This window comes from Chrysochloris asiatica, unplaced genomic scaffold, assembly GCF_000296735.1.
Source record: "Chrysochloris asiatica unplaced genomic scaffold, ChrAsi1.0 scaffold00009, whole genome shotgun sequence".
NCBI lineage: Eukaryota > Metazoa > Chordata > Mammalia > Afrosoricida > Chrysochloridae > Chrysochloris > Chrysochloris asiatica.
In genome coordinates, this window is record NW_006408527.1 from 30,103,695 (window position 1) to 30,125,179 (window position 21,485).

Genomic DNA, 21,485 nt, shown 5'->3' on the forward strand with positions numbered 1-21,485 from the left:
TTGGTCTGCTTGTCCTTTCAAATGGGAATTTCCCATCTCTGGAGATCTGGATGTGTGAACCATTCCTTTTTCTTGTTAAGTTTTATAAATAATTTGCATAGTCTGCCTGTTAAACATCTATTGCATATACACAATAAAACCAAACCATTGTTGATTTCATTCTAACTGCCGGAGACCTATCTATCACAGGATAGAATGGTGTCGCAGGATTTTCTTGGCTATAATCTTTATGGAAGTAAATCAGTTGATCTTGCACAGAGCTGCTGGACCAACTTTGAGGTTATCAACTGATTAGAAATTGCTAGCATTACTCACGGGAGTACAGTGGGTGTATACCATAGGTACTGAACTGCAAACCACAAGGTCCATGGTTCAAGCATGCTAGCTAACTGCTTCAGGGAAGAAAGATAAGGCTTTCAGGTCCCTTGAAGATTTAAAGCTTCAAAAACCCTGTACAAGGTGGCTAGGAGTTAAACTGACTCAATGGTGCTTAACAACAAGAAAAAAGCATTATCCATAGTTCTTTAAATTTTTCTCCCAATCTGTAGGTTGTCTCTTCACTTTGTTGAGAAAGTTTTTTGACATTCAGAAATTTTTTATTTTGGTGAAATCCCATTTATATATTTTGTCTTTTGTTGTTTGTGCTTTCTGTGTCATAGCTAAGAATTTGCTGTTGAAGACTAGGTCTTGAAGCATTATCCTTTTTTTTTTTTTTTTTAAAGAGTTTTGTTGGTTTAGGTTGTACATTTCAGTCTCAGATGTATTTTGAGTTACCTTTTTGTGTGTAGTGGGAGATATGGCTGTAACATCATTTATTTTCATGTGACTATCCAGTCCTCGTGTGGTTCTGTGGATAAACACTTAACTGTAAGGTCAGTTTGAATTGTAAGGTTGGCAGTTCAAACATACCAGCCGCTGTTCAAATAACCTATATGGGGTCACTCTGGGTTGGAACCAACTTAGTGGTGCTTGACAATAAAAAAAAATCCAGTTATCCCAGCATCAACGATTAAAATCCTTATTTTTTCCACATTTGATAGAGTTAGCACCATTGTCTAGCATTTATCAATCTCAAGACCTTTCTCAATGTCAAGACCTGCCACAAAAACAACTGTTTTGATTATTGTAACTTTATAGTATGTTTTTATATTAAGAATTGAGTTTGCCTACTCCTACTTTTCAAGATTGCTTTGGGTACTTGAGCCTCTTTATAATGCCATGTAAAGAAGAGGATTGCTTTCCAACTTTGTAAAAAGGCTATTGGAATTTTGATGGAGATTGCATTGAAATTATAGATTGCTTTAGATGATAATGGTGTAGAATGCCTCTTCATTTAGGTCCCCATTAATTTCTTTCAGTAAGTTTTATAGTTTTCTGTGTACAGGTCTTTCACTTCTGTTGTTAAATTAATTTCAAGATATTTTATTCTTTTAGATGCTATTATACATTTAATTAGTGACAACAACGATATATTTAATTATTTCCTTATTTCAAAGATTGCTCATTGCTGATGTATAAAAGAGTCAGAAACTTGTATCTCTTTGGTAAAATGATAAGACTTTCTGCTTCTGTAAAAATTTACAGACTTGAAAACCATATACAAGGCTGCTGTGAGTTGAAACTGACTCAATGGCACACAACCACGACCACCTGTATCTTGTTATTTTGCTGAATTAATTCAGTAGCTCTAATACCTTTCTTGTGGATTTCTTTGGTCAGTTTATTTATGAACTCTACAGGATCATTATGAGTCAGAACCGACTCTATGGCACTTACCAGCAGCAGCATTTACAGCCAATATTCCTTTGAGTGTTGGTATAATCTTGACAAGGCTGTGCTCTCAATCCCAATGCCCTCACAGCAGCTTTTAAGAGCCCTTGTGATCTCTTTACCGTCACCTCCTATTACTTACCTTCTATCCATTCTGCTGTAGTCAGACTGGCCCTCTCTCAGTTCCCGGATCTTGCCAAATACACTGCTAGCTCTGGGACTTTGCCCAAATTCCCTTTCAGCAGGTAGCAGAAGGCATGATTTCTCAGAACTTTACTTAAAATTATAATTTTAGTAATGCCTTTACCTAAATATAGCTCATTTAAAACTGTAATCTTCTCACAAGACACCTTTTACCTTATTTTTTCTCTTCTCCATTGCCTTTATCTCTTTAAAATATTCTACATATTTTTCTTACGTAATTTTTTTCTGTGTATTCCATCAAGGAATGGGTTGCTTTTTCAATCTCAAGACCTGCCACAAAGTAGACAAGCAAAAGTTACTTGCTAAATGAATGGCTTGATAAATGAGCAAATGAAGGTCCTTTCTAACTTAACTTTTGTTTACCTGTTCTCACCAGCCTCCTATTCCAGCCAGGCTGATATACTTCAAGTAACTTAGACATACTTTAGTGTCTCTTATCCTTGGGCATTTGAGTATTTTGCTGCGTCTTCTTGGAAAACTGTTTTCCATTCCTACACCTCACTGTTCATTCTTTTTTCTTTTTACTTCCTTCAGTAGTCCAGGGCCTTCAGGATAGCACTTTGTTGAAACTATTACTCGACATCACTACCTTTAGCCCCAGTTCACTCTGGATTAGAAGTGGTTCTTATTCCCAAGCACCCTGTGCTTACTTCTGTCCCAACACCTAATGCACTGCCCCTGGTCACATTTCTGTCCTTCCTATATGGTTATGGAGTGCAAGGACCTTTTCACTCTAATGCTTATTATAGGATTTGGTGGATCAGTGAATGTATTTGGATTCATCTAATTATTTTGGACAGTTTTATTCATTGTGTTATACAATCAAGAATGATTGAAAACCACCAGTTAGAGATATCAGTCATGTTGTTGTTGTTAAGTGCCATCGAGTCAGTTCCAACTCAGAGACCCTATGCACAACAGAAGGAAACAATGCCAGGTCCTGCACCAACCTCACAATTGTTCATTTTGATCCCATTGCTTTTGCTGCTACTGTGTCAATCCATCTGGTTGGGGGGCTTCCTATTTTTTGCTTATCTTCCACTTTACCAAGCATGTCCTTCTCCAGGGATTAGTTCTTCTTCAGAATGTCCAAAGTTTGAGAGACAAAGTCTGACCATCTTGTCTTCTAAGGAGCCTTCTAGCTGTACTTATAAGACAGATTTGTTTGTTCCTCTGGCAGTCCATGATACTTTTAATATTCTTTTCTAGCATTATATATTACAAATATTACATGTTAACATTTATTACATTTTTTTGCCTGTGTGTTATTTAAAATAGTGCTCTTAAAAATTCTTCTGAAAATCCACCAGGGTTGTTTTTATTAGTTTGCTCACCTATAAATTATGTGTACATTATAGAGATCTGAAAACCATAGAAAAGAGGCATGATAGGATCCTTTTAAAGGTAAGAGAGCACTGCAGGGTGATGGCAGAGTGAAATTATTTTAAGTCATTATGAGAAAAAAAGTTTCCTACAGTTAACTTCTATAAAATCTTACTTAGAATAATCAGACATAATTATAGAGGATATACATTTGGAAAATCAGATTACTGCAATTAAAACTATAATAAAATAACTTATGGTTCCATTTGAATTCAATGTTCTGTTCAGTGCCCATTGTCGATTCAGGATTGGATAATGAAAAACAGAAGTGGCCTTTATGGAGCACAAGCCTTATTTTAAAAAAATGAGACTCATTCAGCAAAGAAATTTATTTAATTAGAACCTATGACATGATAAAGCTGTAGATCTGTTGTGCTACTTTGCTTTAAGTCCCTTCCATTAGTCATAACCAATGTGAAATGTGGCTAAGTATTGACAAACTTAAGGTAATGAAAATCATTTCACTGATAAATGTACAAAACTGTGTGAATAAAAAGCTCTGATGTGTACATAGTCTGTAGAAAATGATTTAAAGGTTTTTAGCTGAGAATTCACAGCACAAGTACGTAGTTTATGAACTACATTGAGAGATGAGGAACCAGTGTTGACTCACTGCCTGCTGGTCCTCACTGTGTATCAGCACTCATGCATGCTTTCTTACTTTAAGCATTGACAAAATGATTATTTTTTTAATGTCAGGTGGTAGAGACAAAGATAAGAAGCATATGAATGTGCTTGTATTCTATGATATTTGGATAAAAACCAGTGCCTAATATATTTAGGTGATATTAAAATTTTAAAGATTTCCTTCTTTAGTAACAACTATTAAAAGATACAATATTCTGATAATGTTTTATAACTAGAAGTAATGAACATAATGTAGACTTTGAGATATGATTAACTTCTCTCATTTATATAGATGACTTGTAAATTCAAGTTGAGGGATATTTGGATGGTACAAACTATTTATCCATTTGAATATTTGTAGGTTCCATCCAGTCTATGCAAAGGTAATTGGGAGAAAGGTCTGGAGATCTACTTCCAAAACCTAGTCATTAAAAACCCTACAGAACAAAGTTATACTCTGACACACATGGGGTTACCAGGAATCCACATTTATTCAATGGCAACTCAATTTAAAATATAAATAAATAAGTTGATGTAGCCACAAAGTGATCCACTTTTTTTTTTTTAATTTGAATATTCTTATGTATATTTTCTTTCTCTTACTGCTCTTTTATCAGTGGTATTAAATTTTAGTCTGGCTATTAGCTTCAGTTTCACCACTCATTGGAGGGTATCAAGGAATGTTTGCACAATCGATTTTATAAAGGATATGTAAAAAAATAGTTTATTAGATTTTATGCATTTACTTTCTATGTATTTATCAGATTTATTGAGCATGAAATGGAAGAAACAGATGGCTTAGCATTGAAGATTTCACGTTATACTGAAACTTACATATCAAACGCTTGGAAAATGTTGTATGGGTTATAAAGCCATTTCTCATGACTTAGTCTTGGTCTTCAAATCATTGCAGCTTTCATTCAGTGTCATTCAAATTCAAGTACTCTATCATATTTCTATGAACTGCAAAGATAACATATCAGTCTATAAAAAATATGGTCCATTGTAATGAGCTCTTAGTAACCCCCTGATGTCAAGTCTATTCACACTCACAGTGACCCTATGTTGTTGTTGTTAAGTACCGTGGAGTTGGTTCCAACTCATAGTGACTCTGCACAGGGTTTCCAAGGCTGTAAATATTAGCGGGAGCAGAATGCCTCATCTTTCTCCTGTGGAACGGCTAGTAGTTTCGAACTGCTGACTTTGAGGTAGGCAGCCCGACTCATAACCACTACCCTACCAGAGCTCCTTCAGTGAGTCCGTCAGTGACACTATAGGACAGAGTAAAACTGTTCCATAGGGTTTCCAAGGCTGTAAATATTTATGGACGCAAACTCCTTCATCTTTCTTCCATGGATTCAGCGACCTTGCAGTTAACAACCCAGCACTTAGCCCACTGCACCACCAAGGCTCCTTTGTGCTTAGTAAATCCATTTCAGTTATCAACTTCCCTTCGAACATGCTCAAAAACTTCTCTTTTGAAATTTATAATATTCCAAGGATTGCTATCTATTTGGGTATGTAGTAGTTTTTGTGAGGTTGTTTTTCAATCTTGAAAATCTATGTATATACCCCTCTTCACTTTTGCATAATGTTTTTTGATCTGATTTCTCAAATGTCATTAAGAATTTAAGAGAAGTGCTTTGGAAAGTTCTGTTGTTGGGCTCATGAACTATGTCTTTGTCTTTAGTGGCAGCATTTGTTCATTTGAGGGTCTAGTACTCAGCATGTTCATAATATTCATGTACTCAACTTCATATACTCAGCAAGTGGTTGAAACTACAATAGTAAGTAAAGTTGACACAATATTTGAGCTGGCAGTTAGGAGAGGAGACAGACATTCAAGATTTCTTTTCCAAAGAAGTATGAAATTACAACTGTGATAAATGGTAGCAAGGGCATGGTGTGTAACATAACCTAAGATGTTGTTGTTGTTGTTGTCATTGTTTTTACATACCATCGTGTTAGTTCCGACTCATAGTGATCCTGTATAGGATTTCTGAGGAGCAGCTGCTGAATTTGAACTGCTGACCTTGCAGTTCAAACCACCTTTCAGTCCAATGCTTATCATACAGTGCCTTACATTAGTGGACTACATTGTTGCAAAAAAGGATGGCATGAAGTGTTCTGCCCACAGTATTCTCTGCTTAGCTGGGTTTAATCATTCATTGTGCAATGGTGGTACGTAATTTAGACACCATACTCTGGCAGCATAATGGTTACGAATCGGGCAGTGAGCCACAAGGTCAGCAGTTCAAAGCTACCAGCTGTTCCGTGGGAGAAAGATGAGGCTTTCTGCTCCCGTAAAGATTGACTGCCTTGGAAACCCTACGCAGGGTCACTATGGGTCGGAACCGACTCCACAGCACATAACAACAACAACAACAACTCACAGTTACAGGCCTTTTTAGGGAAGCTAACAGTTTACAATTCAAGGTTAAAAATGTTCAGGACACAGTTCTTCCCGTCAGAACAACTTCTCAGTGGTGCCCACAGGCAGGTGTCTCTCTGCCTGGCCAATATTACAAAACTTTTTTCAGGCCTGCTGATCAATGCCCATAAGGTCATACCACTCTATAGTAAAGCGCTGCATGAAGGCACTCAATTTTAACTCCTTGGTTCAGAAAAACCTAGCTCCCCAATTAAGGGCCTGTTACATACAAACTCACTCCGCAAACAAGCCTCCTACCAGAGTCACTCAGCATTACTTGCTCTATGGGCTGGGGAGCCCACCGCTCTGTTCTGTGCTGTGGCTCTTGGTTCTTCTTCTGCTGTCCCTCTGCTACTCTTTGGTATCACAGCTTTCTGTCCCTGAGTTGAGGGGTTCAATACTTAGGGATCTCAAGATTCATAAGATGTACTCTACTCCTGGCTCATCTTCTTTTACAATAGTGAGAGTCCCCATTCCTGCTTCTGAAATGGCTCATTTAATACTCATTAGAGGTATAAGTTTTTGGAATCACAATGAACTCTGTTAACTTCTCACAACTGAATCATATAATTTTATCAGCATCTTCTCTCATCTTCTCTTGTCCAGATCCATCAGGGAAAAGTCATTTGATGGGAGTTTACAAAGACTATGGCTAGAAAAGACATTACATGATTTACTATACTGCAATTGACCAAGAGGATTTTTTCTTGAGGAAGAGAGGGTTTTGTGGAGAACTCTCTAAGATAAGGGAAGCTTATGCAGGAAAGGATTGTGAAGGGAGGATCCTGTCACAGTTAAATAAATCTTAAGGATGGCAGTTAAATTCTTTCTTTCTTTATTCTAATAAAAGTGTGAAACCACTAAGTGGTTGGATGATGTGATCTAAATTGCATTTTGAAAGAATTATTGTAGTTGCAATTTGGAGAAATATTTCAGAAGTCAAAAGTAGATTTAGGGTCTCCATCTGCAGAATGTGGTAAGAACCAATTCTGACAAATAGTAGATCAAGGTAGTTGTGATGGTGGGGATGAGAAAAAGTGAGTTAATTTTCGATCTATGAGATGGGAAATTTTGGGATTGTTTGGTGACTAATGGATTAAGGATTAATAGACCCAGGAGAGGAAATTAACTAAAATGACAACTAAGTATTGGCATAGCATATAATGGAATTTGGTGCCATTTACTGAAATGTGAGAAGTGAAGGAGGATCAATTATCTGGAGAAACATTGCACATTTAGTTTGGAACAACTGAAGATTTTAATTAGTCAGGGGTCTCAGGTTTCCAACTGATATGCTCTCTTCCTGGATCTTACTTGTTGGTAGCGAGCTCTGTTTCCCACTTCTGAGATAGCTCATTTGATAGCAGTGTTAGAATTCCAAGTTTTCACAGTTAATCCGTTTAACAGTCAATCACAACTGAATCATAATCCATCAGCATCACTTCCCACCTTCTCCTACTCAAACTCATCAGGAAAAAGTTCTTTGGCAGGAGTTAGAAAGCCATGGCTAGAATTGACATATTAAATAATTCACTGCCCTGCACACTCCTTCAGGAATATTTCATAGCTGTAAAGAGAAAAATGATTTTAATTTGTTTGATTTTTTTTTTTTTTTTTTGGATTTGCAGTTTATATTATTTTGCCTACGCAGTGTAGTTATTTTTATGTTTTACCAAGTAGGGTATATTACTTGAGTGATTGACATTTGAATAAATTCTAAAGTAAGTGATATAAGTAAGAATTTAAATAATCAAAATGGTAACTAGTGGGAAATTAAAAGAATTATGATGCTCTTTGTATAGTATAAGCAGTTTCCAACTCTAGTGATGATATTATTTTAAGTTCATCAACTTTAGACATTAGTAATTAATGGAGGTAGGGGAGACTGAGGCAGACCCAGGGGTTTTGACTCCTGGAGCCAGGCCCAGTTACAGCAAACATACGTGGAAATAAGAGTGTCAGCAGGCAGCACATTTGGTCTTGAACTTGGGGGTGGGGAAGTGAGAAGGCTTGAGTCTCGGGATGAGGAGCAGCAGTAGGAGCCACATCCAGGGTCCTGAGGGCCCTTAGGTGGGAAGGGATACAGGGCCCCATTCCTTGATGCTGAGGAAAAGGCACTGAGCAGGCAGCAGATTTGGTCTTCAGCTTGCAGGGGTGGGGTGGGGGTGGGAGGGTGGTGGTGGTGGTGGTAGTGAGAATGCTTGAGTCTCAGGGTGGGGAGCCAGCAGGAAGAGCCATATCCGGAGGTCCTGAAAGCCCCAAGGTGGGAAGTGATGTGGGGCCCCGCTCCTCACTGCTGAGGAAAAGTCACTTAGCTTAGTCTCCTCTGCCCCTATGCCCCATCCCTGGAAGAGATGGGGGTCCTCAGCTCCTGGCCTCTTTCAAGGGCCCCATAGTTGTTCCTGGTTGAGCTTCTGAAAGAAGCTTTTGCGGAACTCATAGGTGCTGATCACAATGGCACAGGAGGGGGCAGCCTTGATGGTCCTCTGAGGAAATTGTGGAGTCCCCTAGTGCCTGATTCAGCCAGGATCCTCCTCAGCAGCAGCCAGGTGGAGTGGACACATGGGGGTCTCATTCTCATAGTCTCCATTGCTCCCAGTGCAACCTGACACTGAGTCTTCACCACGTGGAAAGGCAGATTCAGGGTGGCCACCACCATCGCTGAGATACCATCAGCCTCAAAGCTGATGCCCACCAAGTCCTATCCTTTGGTCTGGGTCCACTCTGCCAACTCTTTGCTAACTTGTAGTTGAACCAATAGAGGGTGGAGAAAGGAACATCCCGAGGGGCAGTTGGCTCCCAGCCCATCCACAGGGATTGCCGGCTGCCCGTAGCCCCTGTGGCACAGAGATTCCCAGCTCAAGGGGTGTAGGACACATGCTAAGCTTGCACACCAGTTCCAGCGTGCAGGCCACAGTCACAGTGCCCAAGCAAACAAGAGGGCCAGCCACGATGGATGCATAGAGGTCAGAGGTCAAGGCTCGACCACACAGGAATGCCTTGAGCTGGTCATAGGCAGTGAAGTGAATGGCAGTGGCTGGCACAGTCATCACCAGGGTGGCTGGGAGGCCGCTCCACAGGATCCTGGTGCCCTCATGTTGTACAATCTTCACAAAGGCATCCATAGTGCCAATGAAGCCGGTGGGATCCTGAAACTAGGTGGCACAGCAGGCATTGTTTGGGCACAGGTAGAGGAGCTCTAGGATCCCATTGCAGTACAGGAGGCATTTCCCTGTGGGTTAGAGATAGGAGGGCAATTTGGTGTACAAGATGTGCCAGAGTCTTGAAGGAGGCATCATTTCACAAGCCACTGAGAGGCGCGGGAGCACACCTTCACCATGTTCAGGGGTGTCATGAAAGTAACCACAGCTCCAGCCCCTGAAGCCAACATTTGCTGGAGAGGGCTAATGCCCCCATGGTCCTGGACAGCCATCTTGTGGTTCTGATCTTGGCTCTAGGGTGGTGCTTGCGTGGTGGGTTGCCCGAGCTGGGTGGGCGCATAGTGCTTCTAGGCCAGTGCTGGGTCCATGCGCATTCACCCCGCACCGAAGCCTCCAGCTAGAGCGGCCCAGCTTCACTGATACTATTTATTTTTTCTCTTTAATTTTTCTTTATTCTTTGTGCAAGAGACCTATCCCCATCTCCTTTCATCAGCTCCGCCCAGACAGATTGTATACTACTCAGTGGATTCTGCCTTCCTCCGCACCCTCTGGATCTAGGTTCCCTCTTGACAGCTTGTAAGCCAGTCACTTCTTGCCTTTGTAGGCCCCCCCCCCCCATTTTGGGTAGCTAATGTCCAAGTTGCCCATCCCTGTCAACTCTGTGTATAGAGGGGGTGGGAATGATCCTCACTGTAAAGATTTGTTCCGTCTTTTGAGCTACTACATCCATAGGTGTAGGTCAAGTTCATCAAATTGTATCAGATTACTCTTTTTTTTTTTTTTCCTATTCTTTCTTCTTCTAGTTGAGCTCTGATCCAGTCATTGAGGCCAGGTCAAGTGGGTATTATCTGCAAGTGTGGGTCTTCTTGTGCATATACGCTTTCTTATTGTCACCTGGACATTTCATTCTCCACTCTAGTTCTCTGTGGCTATGTCACTGACTCTGGTCCCAAGAGTCCCCAGGTCTTGCTACACTGCTGGCCAACCAGGGCTCCACCCGGGTTCACAGGAGTCTATTGAGTGTTGTAGGGCTTAGCTTGCAACTTCATTGCTGTTTTTCCTTCACTTCCCCTTATTGGTGATGAACGTGGTCAGCAATCAGAGTACATGTCTGCTTGTGTATTCCCATTGAGTTTTAGTCTTGGAAGGGGCTTTGCCCTGAGAGGACCCGACCACTTGGCTTCATGTCTCCTGGGCGATCAACTTGCTTGTTCTTGTAGTACTGCCATTAGTTATTTATTTATTTTTTCCTGTTGGTCTTTCTTTCAAGAAGTATCTACTGTTCTTCTAGCTGCTCTAAGCTGGTCTGCTTGTCCTTTCCAGTGGAAATTTCCAACCTCAGAAGATTCTGGATAGTCTTACGTAATGCAGAGGCTCTGCAGGAAGCCTCCTTCATTGGGAAAGTTGTAGCCCCATTTTTGGTATTCCAATCAGAAATAGGCAGAAAATGGACTTGCACATTTTCTATGGTAATATTTCTGGCTATTTCTGTCTTTCCCCCTCCAGTGTCTATTTTCTAATGGTATGCAAGGGAAACCAAGATTCAAAAGACAGCCAAGCATCTTAACATTATTTTCCCCCTTTTGCCCATTCCAACCATGTCTCAATCCCTATATCCCATAGCCCTGTTGTTCCAATAATGCATACATCATTATTTACCTCTGTCCCATTTAGCCCATGCAAACCTGCCTAAGTGTTTTCCCATCCACCTTGTTCTTCCATCCCCACCCTTTTTGTATATTGTGCATCTGCCTAGCACCCAAACTATTCTGTGTCTGTTACCTACCCTGTGCTCTACCTCTCCTCCCTCCCCTGTATGATATATTTTTAAAGGACATTTAAGGTCACTCACTCTTTGCTCTTCATAATTTTTTGTATTAATCCCATTTTGTTTCTATGATAAGTATTTTATAAAAATCCAAATCTAAAATAGTATATAATCTGAATTACTGGCTTTGTTGCAATTATTTATAACGCTGCCTTTATATCGCCTAAATATTCTCAGCTTTAAAATGAACAAAAATCAGACATTTTACCAATTGAAACCAGTTATTCCTGATTCATGACAATCCCATATGTGTTAGAATTTATAGTAGACCTTTAAATGACTACTTGATAAAGACTTGACTAATGATGAGTTTGTAGGATAAACACTGGACTGTTAACCAAAGGGTGATAGTTCAAACCCACTAGATGTACTTCAGAAACCCTAGTCAGGATCAATATGAGTCAGAACTGACTCAATGACTCGCAACAACAACAAAAATAATCATTTTAAAAAAAAGTTCCATTATAAATTGTTTAAATGCTTAACTTATCATAAAAATATTGTTCAGATCCACTCAGAGAAGCATTGCTGATCTGTTTCAGAAAGGTCAAAGTCTTGAAAAGCCTATGTGTATCTAGGGTCACAGAGTTGGGATCAACTTGATAGCAAGGTTTATTTATTATTGCATATCTTTACATACATTGTTACCATGAAAGATGAAATATAATAATTTTTTCATACATATAACTCAATATCAGCTGAAAAGAAACTGCAGCAAAATGTTTTTCTAATTTTAATTTGTTTTGCATGTGTATGCTAGCATCATTTAAATATTTGACATTTTAATTTTTGAAATTAATGCCTTTTTCAAAACTTTTAAAACTAAAATATTATTATTCTTTTCATAGGTCTCATATCTTTTGGGTGAACAGAAGTCTACCTTTGTGGGGCTTACAGGTTATGTATAATTTTGTCTTATTGATATACTTTTGTGTTTGCTGATATTTTGCTAAGAAATAATATTGGAGTGAAAACTGTTAATATTTAAGATAAGTTTGTCTTACTGAAAAATTAATTTTGAGCACTGTAGGCAAAATTTTTTATGCCTTTTACAATACTTTCCTCACCTCTGCGTCTACCTTGTGATAATTATCTGACGTGGCAATGTACGATAAATGCTAGACTGTTAATCACAAGGTTGGCAGATTAAACCCACCAAGAGTTCCTTGGAATCCTGATACAGGGTGCTATGAGTCAGAACCAACCTGATGGTGCTCAGCAACCACAGCAACAATATCAATATTAGGCTACAGAAATCTCTAATGAGTATGGAAAACAAACAAACAAAAACACAAAGTAAATCATTCTCTAAAGGCTCTATGCATTTTCCCAAACTACTTTTTTTTTTTTTTTTAAGTCATATTTGTATTTTCTGACTCTTTTTAAGATATGGATGTCCATGGGTAACGCATTAGCAAAGTACACCTGGACTTTACTGGGCTATGCTGTGGATCAGAGGACCTTTGGAAAGAATGATTTAAAAAAAATAATAATAATAAGTTTTTATTGTGAATTTAGTGGTTCTTTTTTCTTTTTGCTAAGTTTTTATTGTGAATTGAGTGATAGTTTACATGGCATAACATCAGTTTTACATTCATCATTTCACTGCAATGATTTCAGTCTCCTTCGTGCATCACCTTTCAACAGTATTTGCTTCTATTCCCTCTGATTTTTGTTTGTTTGGGTTTTTTTTTTTTGGGGGGGGGTGTACATAAAAACACTCAGGAATATATTATCATTTAAACGACCAAAGGTCACATTCTTCAAGCCTGCCTCCTGGATGCCAGCACATAACCTTTCTCTTTCCATGCGTCTAGAGTCTTCAACTGCTTTATCTCTCCATGTCCTCATCTCTGCCTCCATCTCTAGTGTCACTGCTTCTCTGGATAGGGTACCACATTCCACACATGCTCTTTTTTCTTGATGGTCCTAGAGTCCTCTTTTCCTGGACTTTAAGTTTAAATTTCCCAGATTCAAATTCCCAGTTTCAGACTTTGTGCATTCTATGTTCTGATTTTCAAAGGATGTTTACAGCTGTTTCTCTTCATTTTGAGTTGTGCACCATCAGCAAATGAAGATCCTGTGGACTTTTCTTCCACGAACTTTATTCCATTTGCATCATCACTATGAGGATGCAGCTCTTTCACAGTCGCTTTTTGAGTGCCTTCAAACTTGAGGGGATCACTTTCCGGCACTTTATCTGACAGTGTTTCTCTGCTATTCATAAGGTTTTCAATGACTAAATATTCGGAAGTAGTTCGTCACTCTTTCTTCCTAGTCTGTCTTCCTCTGGAAGCTCATCTTAAATCTGTCCACCCTGGGTAACCCTGCTGATATTTAAAATACTGTAGCATAGCTTTCAAAATCACAGCAACTCATAAACCACCACAGTGTGACAAACTGACAGATGAATCTGGGAAAATTGGGAGTTGTCAAAAATGAAATGGAATGCATAAACATCAGTATCTTAGGTGTTAGTGAGCTGAAATGGACTGGTATTGGCCAATTTGAATCTGACAGTCACATGGTTTACTATGCCAGGAATGACAAATTGAAGAAGAATGGTGTTGCATTCATTGTCTAAAAGAACATATCCAGATCAGTCATGAGGCACATACTGTCTGTGATAGGATAATATCCATGCGCCTACAGGGAAGACCAGTTAATACCACTATTATTCAAATTTACACACTAACCACTAAAGCCAATGAAGATTAAATAGAATTCTATCAACTTCTTCAATCTGAAATTGATCAAACGTACAGTCATGATGTATTGATCATTACTGGTGATTGGAATGCAAAGATTGGGAGCAAAGAGGAAGGGAAATATGGTCTTGGTGATAGAAATGATGTTGGAGAATGCATGATAGAATTCTGCAAAACCAGTGATTTGTTCATTTCAAATAACTTCCTTAGACAGCATGAGAGACGACTATACACAAGGACCTCACCAGATGGAATACATAGAAATCAAATAGACTACAACTGCGGAATGCGAAGATGGAAAACTCCATATCATCATTGAAAAAAAGACCAGGGGCAAACTGTGGAACAGACCATCAATTGCTCTTTTGCAATTTCAAACTGCAGCTGAAGAAAATGAAAACAAGTCCACAAAAGCCAAAATATGACCTTGAATATATCTCACCTAAATTTAGAGATCATCTGAAGAACAGATTTGATACATTAAACAGTAAAGACAGAAGACCAGAAGAGTTGTGGGATGACATCAAAGACATCATACCTGAAGAAAGCAAAAAGTCATTGAGAAGACAAGAAAGAAGGGAAAGGTCAAAATGGATGTCAGAAGAGACACTGAAACTTGCTCGTCAGCATAGAGATGCTAAAGCAAATGGAAGAAATGAGGAGGTACAAGTGCTGAACAGAAAATTTCAAAGATCAGCTCGAGAAGATAATGCCAAATATTACAACAAAATGTGCAAAGATCTGGAATCAGAAAACCAAAAAAGAAGAACACTCTCAGCATTTCTCAAGCTGGGGGAACTGAAGAAATAATGCAAACCTCAACTTCCGTTGTTGAAAGAATCTCTAGGCAAATTATTGAATGATGCAGAAAGCATCAAGAGAAGATGGAAGGAATATACAGAGTCACTGTACCAAAAGGAAATGATTAATGTTCAACAGTTTCAGTAGGTAGCTTATGATCAAGAGCCAATAATACTGAAGGAGGAAGTCCAAGGTGCATTGAAGGAATTGGGAAAGAATGAGGCACCAAGAATTTATGGAATACAATTTGAAATCTTTCAAGAAAGAGAGGCGACAATGGAGGCACTCACTTATTCTGCCAAGAAATTGGGAAGAAACTATCTGGCTGACTGATTGGAAGAGATCCGTATTTGTGCCCATTCCAAAGAGAGGTGACCCAACAGAATCGGAAATCATCGGACAATCTCCTTGTTATTCCATGTGAGTAAAGTCTTTCTAAACATAATACAGAAACGGCTACAACCATACATTGACAGAGAATTTCCAGAGGTTTAAATTGGATTCAGAAGAGGCTGTGAAATGAGAGATATCATTGCAGATGTCTGATGGATCTTGCCTGAAAGCAGAGAATATCAGAAAGATGTTTACCTGTGCTTTATTGACTATGCAAAGACTTTTGATTGTGTGGATCCTGACAAGCTGTGGACAACATTGCAAAGTATGAGTATTCCATATGAGTATTAATTGTGCTCATGAGGAATCTGTACCTGGACCAAGAAGCAGTTGTTTGAACAGAACATAGGAGCACTGAATGATTTAAAAGTAAGAGAGGTGTACGACAAGGTTGTATTTTTTTCACCATACTTATTCAACCTGTATGCTGAACAAATAATCTTTTCTATGAAGAAAAACATGGCATCAGGATTTGAGGACAACTCACTAACAACCTGCGATATGCAGATGATACAGCCTTGCTTACTGAAAATGAAGAGAACTTAAAACAGTTACTGATGAAGATCAAAGAATGCAGCCTTCAGTATGGATTACATCTCAATGTCCAGAAAAGAAAAATGCTCACCACTGGACCAATAAACAACATTCTTATCAATGGAGAAATAATTGAAGTTGTCAAGAACTTCATTCTTCTTGGATCAACTAACAACACTCACGGAAGCAGCAGTCAAGAAAGCAAACGACATATTACATTAAAGTGTTGAAGAGCAAAGATGTCAGCTTGAGGACTAAGGTGCGCCTGACCCAAGCCATGATATTTTCAATAACCTCATATGCATGCAAAAGCTGGACAGTGAATAAGGAAGACTGTAGAAGAATTGATGCTTTTGAGTTATGGTGTTTGAGGAAAATACTGAAAGTGCCATGGGCTGCCAAAAGAACCAATAGATCCATTTTGGAAGAAGTGCAGCCAGAGTGCTCCTTGCAGGCCAAGATGGCCAAACTTTGTCTTTCATAATTTGGCCATATTGTCCGAACGGACCAGCTACAGAAGGAGATCATGTTTGGTAAGATGGAGGGTCAGAGAAAAAGAGGAAGACCCCAGCATTGATGGCCTCAAGCATGGCAACAGTAGTGAGATTGGCCCAGGATTGGGCAGTGTTTCATTCTGCTGTACATTAGGTCGCTATAGGTCGGTACTGACTTGATGGCACCTAACAACAACAACATAAGTTTAACTCCTCCCCCTTTTTGTTACAAAACATCTTTTACAGTTGTTACAGTCAAAATTAGTCATGATAAATATTATTCACTATTGAATCGTAAGAATCTTATCTACCTATCTAGACAAGATGAAAAATAATCAATGGGGATTCTACCTTTCCCCCAACAATCTGAAAATAAACTCCCTCTTGAATTTTTGTAAGCTAGTCACTCCATGCCTTTATAGCTCCTCCGCCCCCCCTTTTTAGATAGCCAATGTCTAAGTTGCCTGTCCCTGTCAACTCTGTATTAATAGGGGATAGGATTCATACTTGATGTGAAGACATATTCCCTCTCATTTGGTAGTTTTCTACTACTGTATCCATAAGTATAGGTCAAGGTCATCATATTGTAGCAATTTACATTTGTTTCCTTTATCAGAACTGAACCCCAATGTCGAGGCGGGTCCCCGACACTTCCTGTAGTTGAGATCTGGTCATCAAGCCATTGAGGCTAGGTAGAATGAGTACTATCTATAAATTTGGGCCTTCTTGTCTCCCTTCAGTTCATATCAGCTGGACTCTTTGCTCTGAGCTTTAGCCATCCATGGCTGTCACCTTGTCCTTGGGCTCAGGAGTTCCCAAGTCTCACCACACTTCAGACCAACCAGCCCTTCCTCTTCTCTCTCTTATCTCCATGTTGATGAGAGTTTATGGAATGCAGCCAAACTCAGCCTGTATCTTCATTGGTGGCTTTTCCCCTCTTCTACTTACCAGATGACCAAAGTGGTCACCTGCAGTCTTATATGCCTTTTCATGTGTTCTCTTTGAGTTTCAGTCTTGGAGGGAGGTTTGTCCTGGAGGAACTTGATTGATTGTCTTTGTGGCTCCCTGTTGACCAAGCTACTTTTTTGTGTTAATGTTATATAACCCATGAAAATGTAATCAAAAGTTCAATCAGAACCAGGGACTGCACTCCACCTACTATGTTGTTGTTGTTATGTGCCGTGGAGTCGGTTCCAACTCATAGTGACCCTGTACAGGGTTTCTGAGGCTGTAAATCTTTATGGGAGCAGAAAGCCTCATCTTTCTCCCGCGGAACAGCTGGTAGTTTCGAACTGCTGACCTTGCGGTTCACAGCCCGATTCATAACCACCACCTACTATGTGCTCACCCAAACTGACTGCACTGCTCACCTACAGACCTGGTAGGAATCTCTCTTCCCTCATACCCAGCTATTCCTTATCCAAGAGCAATGAGCTACTTGTGCCATACCTACTTTACCACATCACTAACCAGTGAGCTGCAGTATAGGGCTCCCACTCCATCTGACCAATGAACAGCCTTGTGCATGCCCACTCTCATCTTCTTCGCCTTCCCATCCATATGAACAGCAGCACAGGTGCCCACCCTACCTGCTACCTCCCCCAGTCATGGCTGCACCACCCACTCTACCAGTGACAGCATGTGCTTCTGTGCCTCCAGATAACAACCAGCAGCTGATCGCCCATACCCTGCCCATTAGCCACCCTTTCCTCTTCCATGCCGTTGCTGCCTTCCCCACATCATGATAAGGGGCATCTTAGTCATATAGTACTGCTATAACAGATATACCACAAGTAGATCTCTTTAACAAACATACATTTACTCTCTCACATGTTGGGAAGCTAGAAGTTTGAATGTAGGGTGCCAGGTCTAAGGAAAAGATTTTTCTCTATGTTAGTTCTAGGGCAAGTTCTTCTTTATCAGTTTTCTTTTGGTTTCTCATGCAGGGACCCTGGTTTTAAAGGGTACACTCTGCTTCCAGCTCTACTTTCTTGGTGATAGTCTGCTTGCTTCTCTCTCCTTTTATGTCTTGTAACATGAAAGGTGATGAAGGTCACACTCCAGGATAACTCTCCTTGCAGCAAAACTCAGGACTATGATCTTATTAGAAGTTGTATCCCACCATTTCTTTAACCTTTAAGTTAAAACGTTGGAAGAAATGTGCAAGTAAAGGAGTTGGGCCAAAAATTCCAAAGGGCAATTCAAGAAGATAAAGCATGTACAAAGCACCTGGAGTTAGAAAAACAAAAGGGAAGAGAACACTCAGCATTTCTCAAACTGAAATAACTGAAGAAAGAATTCAAGTGTTGATTTGAAATATTAAAGGAGTCCTAAATGTGGTGAAGTGGCTTAATGCGCTGGACTGCAGTTGATTTGAACCACAAGGCCGGCAGTTCAAGCTCACCATCTGCTCCTTGGAAGCCATACACAGGGTCGCTATGGCTCGGACCTGATTTGATAGCACTTAACAATATGGATAAATTATTGAATGATGTAGAAAGCATCAAACGAAAATGAAAGGAATATACAGATTCACTGTACCAAAAAGATATAGTTGATGTGCAGCCATTTCAAGAGGTAGCATATGATTAAGAACAGATTATGCTAAAGGAAGATGTCCAAGCTTCACTTAATACATTGGCAAAAATCAAAGCTCTAGGAATTGGTGGAATACAAATAGAAAATTTTCAACAAACTGATGTAGCACTGGAGCATTTACTCATCTATGTCAAGAAATTGGGAAGACAGCTATGTGGCGAACTCATTGGAAGGATCCATATGTGTGCCCATTCCACTGACAGGTGATACAATGGATTGCAGGAATCACTGAAAATATCATTAAATATCACAATGCATGTAAAAATTTGCTGAAGATCATTAAAAACTGTTTGTATTATGCATCAACAGGGAGCTGCCAAAAATTCATGCCAGATTCAGAAGAGAACGTGGAACTAGGGATATCATTGTAGATGTAAGATTTATCCTGGCTAAAGGCCAGTGAGATATTTACTTGTGCTGTATTGGCTATGCAAAGGCTTTTGACTATGTGGATCATGACAAATTGTGGATAACATTGCAGAGAATAGGTATTACATAACACTTAATTCTGCTCATGAAGAACCTGTACCTAGACCAAGAATCATTTGTTAGCACATAATAAGAGGATATCGATGGTTTAAAATAAGTAAAGGTGTGTGCCAGGGTTGTATCCTTTCACCACATATATTCAGTCAGTACGCTAAGCAAATAATCTAAGATGTTGGATTGTATGAAGAACATTGTATCCATATTGGTGGAAGACTCATGAATAACTGTGATATGCACATGACAAAAACCTTACTTGCTGGAAGCAAAGAGGAGCCCAAATACTTACTGGTGAAGAACAAAGACTACAGCCTTCAGTATGAATTTCACCTCAGTTGACCAATAAATAACATCATGTTAAGTGGAGAAAATATTGAAGATGTCAAAAATTTCATTTTGCGTGGATCCACAGTCAACATCTATGGAAGCAGGAGTTAAGACATCAGACGATGTTTTATATTAGGTAAATCTGCTGCAAAAGACCTTATAGTGTTTAAGAACAAAGGTTCAATTTGAGGACTAAGATGCACCTGACCCAATCCATGGTATGTACAATTGCCTTATATGTATGTGAAGGTTAGACAGTTAATAAGGAAGACTGAAGAAAAATCAATGCATTTGAGTTATGGTGTTGGCAAAGAATAGTAAAACTACCATGGAATGATAGAAGAACAAATAAATCTGTGTTGAAAGCAGTACAGCCAGAATGCTTCTTAGGATGATGAAACTTCATCTTTTATACTTTGGACATGTTGTCAGGAGGAACTAGTTCCCAGAGAATGATTTCATTAACTCTTGGTAAAACAGAGGATCATCAAAAACAGGAAGACCTCAATAAGGTAAATGGACACATTGGCAGCAGGAATGAGCTCAAATGTAACAACAATTGTTTCATTCTTTTGTACTTGGAAGTGATGTGAGTTGAAACCTGCTCAACAGCACATAACAACAATAGCAACATCCTGCCCTAATTTCCTTATTTTGGGTCAGGGCTGATCACATCAGGTCACATCATGTGGAATGATTGCAACATTAAATTATTATATAATTGCCAAACCTCTGAGAATCATCACCCATCCAATTTGACACACATTCTGGGGAAGTACAAATCAATCCATGGGAGGAATCTAGTGCTCCTGTGCCACAATATCAGTGTTTAGTGAAACACTCCCACTTCACTCGCTGTGACATATCCAAACAAAACAGAAATCTGGAACTTTAATCAACATATATGAGATGGGATTTTAAAAAGTTTCTGAAAGTTCCCTCATGTAAATAGCATCTTAATGTCTTGAAGACAGCAATGACGAGCCATATGAAGAAACAGGATGAGATTACTCAAATAACTGAGCAAAATGAAAGGATAGAAAACTTTTCTGAGGAAAAAATGATGATAGAATTACTTGAGGAGTAAGTTCAAAGAGTTTGAATTTGGGATTCTCAAATAAATCAAGGAAAATACTGATGAACCCTAGAAGAATTCAGGAAAGCAAATTAAGAGCATATTGACAAACTCAATAGAGCAATAGAAACTTTACAGAAAAAACAACTAGAAATTCATAAGATTGGCAACAAAATATCAGAAATAGAAAGCTCAATAGAATGATACAGAAGTAGAATTGAATAAATATAAGAAAGGAACTCTGGTGAAATATGTTCTAGCATTGGGTTAACTGAAAGGTCAGTGGTTTGACCCATCTGCACCTCCACAGGAGAAAGATGAGACATTCGACATCCATAAAAGTTTGTTGTTGTTGTTAAGTGCCATCGAATCGGCTCCTACTCATAGTGACCCTGCATAGGGTTTCCGAATAGCAGCTGATGGGTTTGAAACACCAAACAATCAGTTCAAACTGACCTTGCAGTCCAATGCTTATCCTACAGTGCCACATCAGAACGTCCCACTAAAGTATAAAGCCTTGAATGTGTTATCAAGTAATTCTACTCTGTCACTATGAGTTGGAATCAAGTAGATGACAGTAGGTTTTTGGATAAAAAAAGAATGAGAGAAATGGAGATCAAATTCCTTAATAATTATTTATCTGAGGAACAATGACAAAAGAATGA

General features: G+C 39.2%; 1 protein-coding gene across 1 annotated transcript in view; it reads left to right on the forward strand.

Annotated features, from left to right (window-relative positions):
- The window catches only part of KCNT2 (potassium channel, subfamily T, member 2), a 728,083-nt gene that overhangs the window by 237,812 nt on the left and 468,786 nt on the right, over positions 1-21,485 (forward strand). Inside the window, exon 4 of the mRNA XM_006834237.1 lies at positions 12,253-12,301. Coding sequence (XP_006834300.1) covers positions 12,253-12,301 — 49 coding nt within the window. The remainder of the gene's footprint in view (positions 1-12,252; positions 12,302-21,485) is intronic.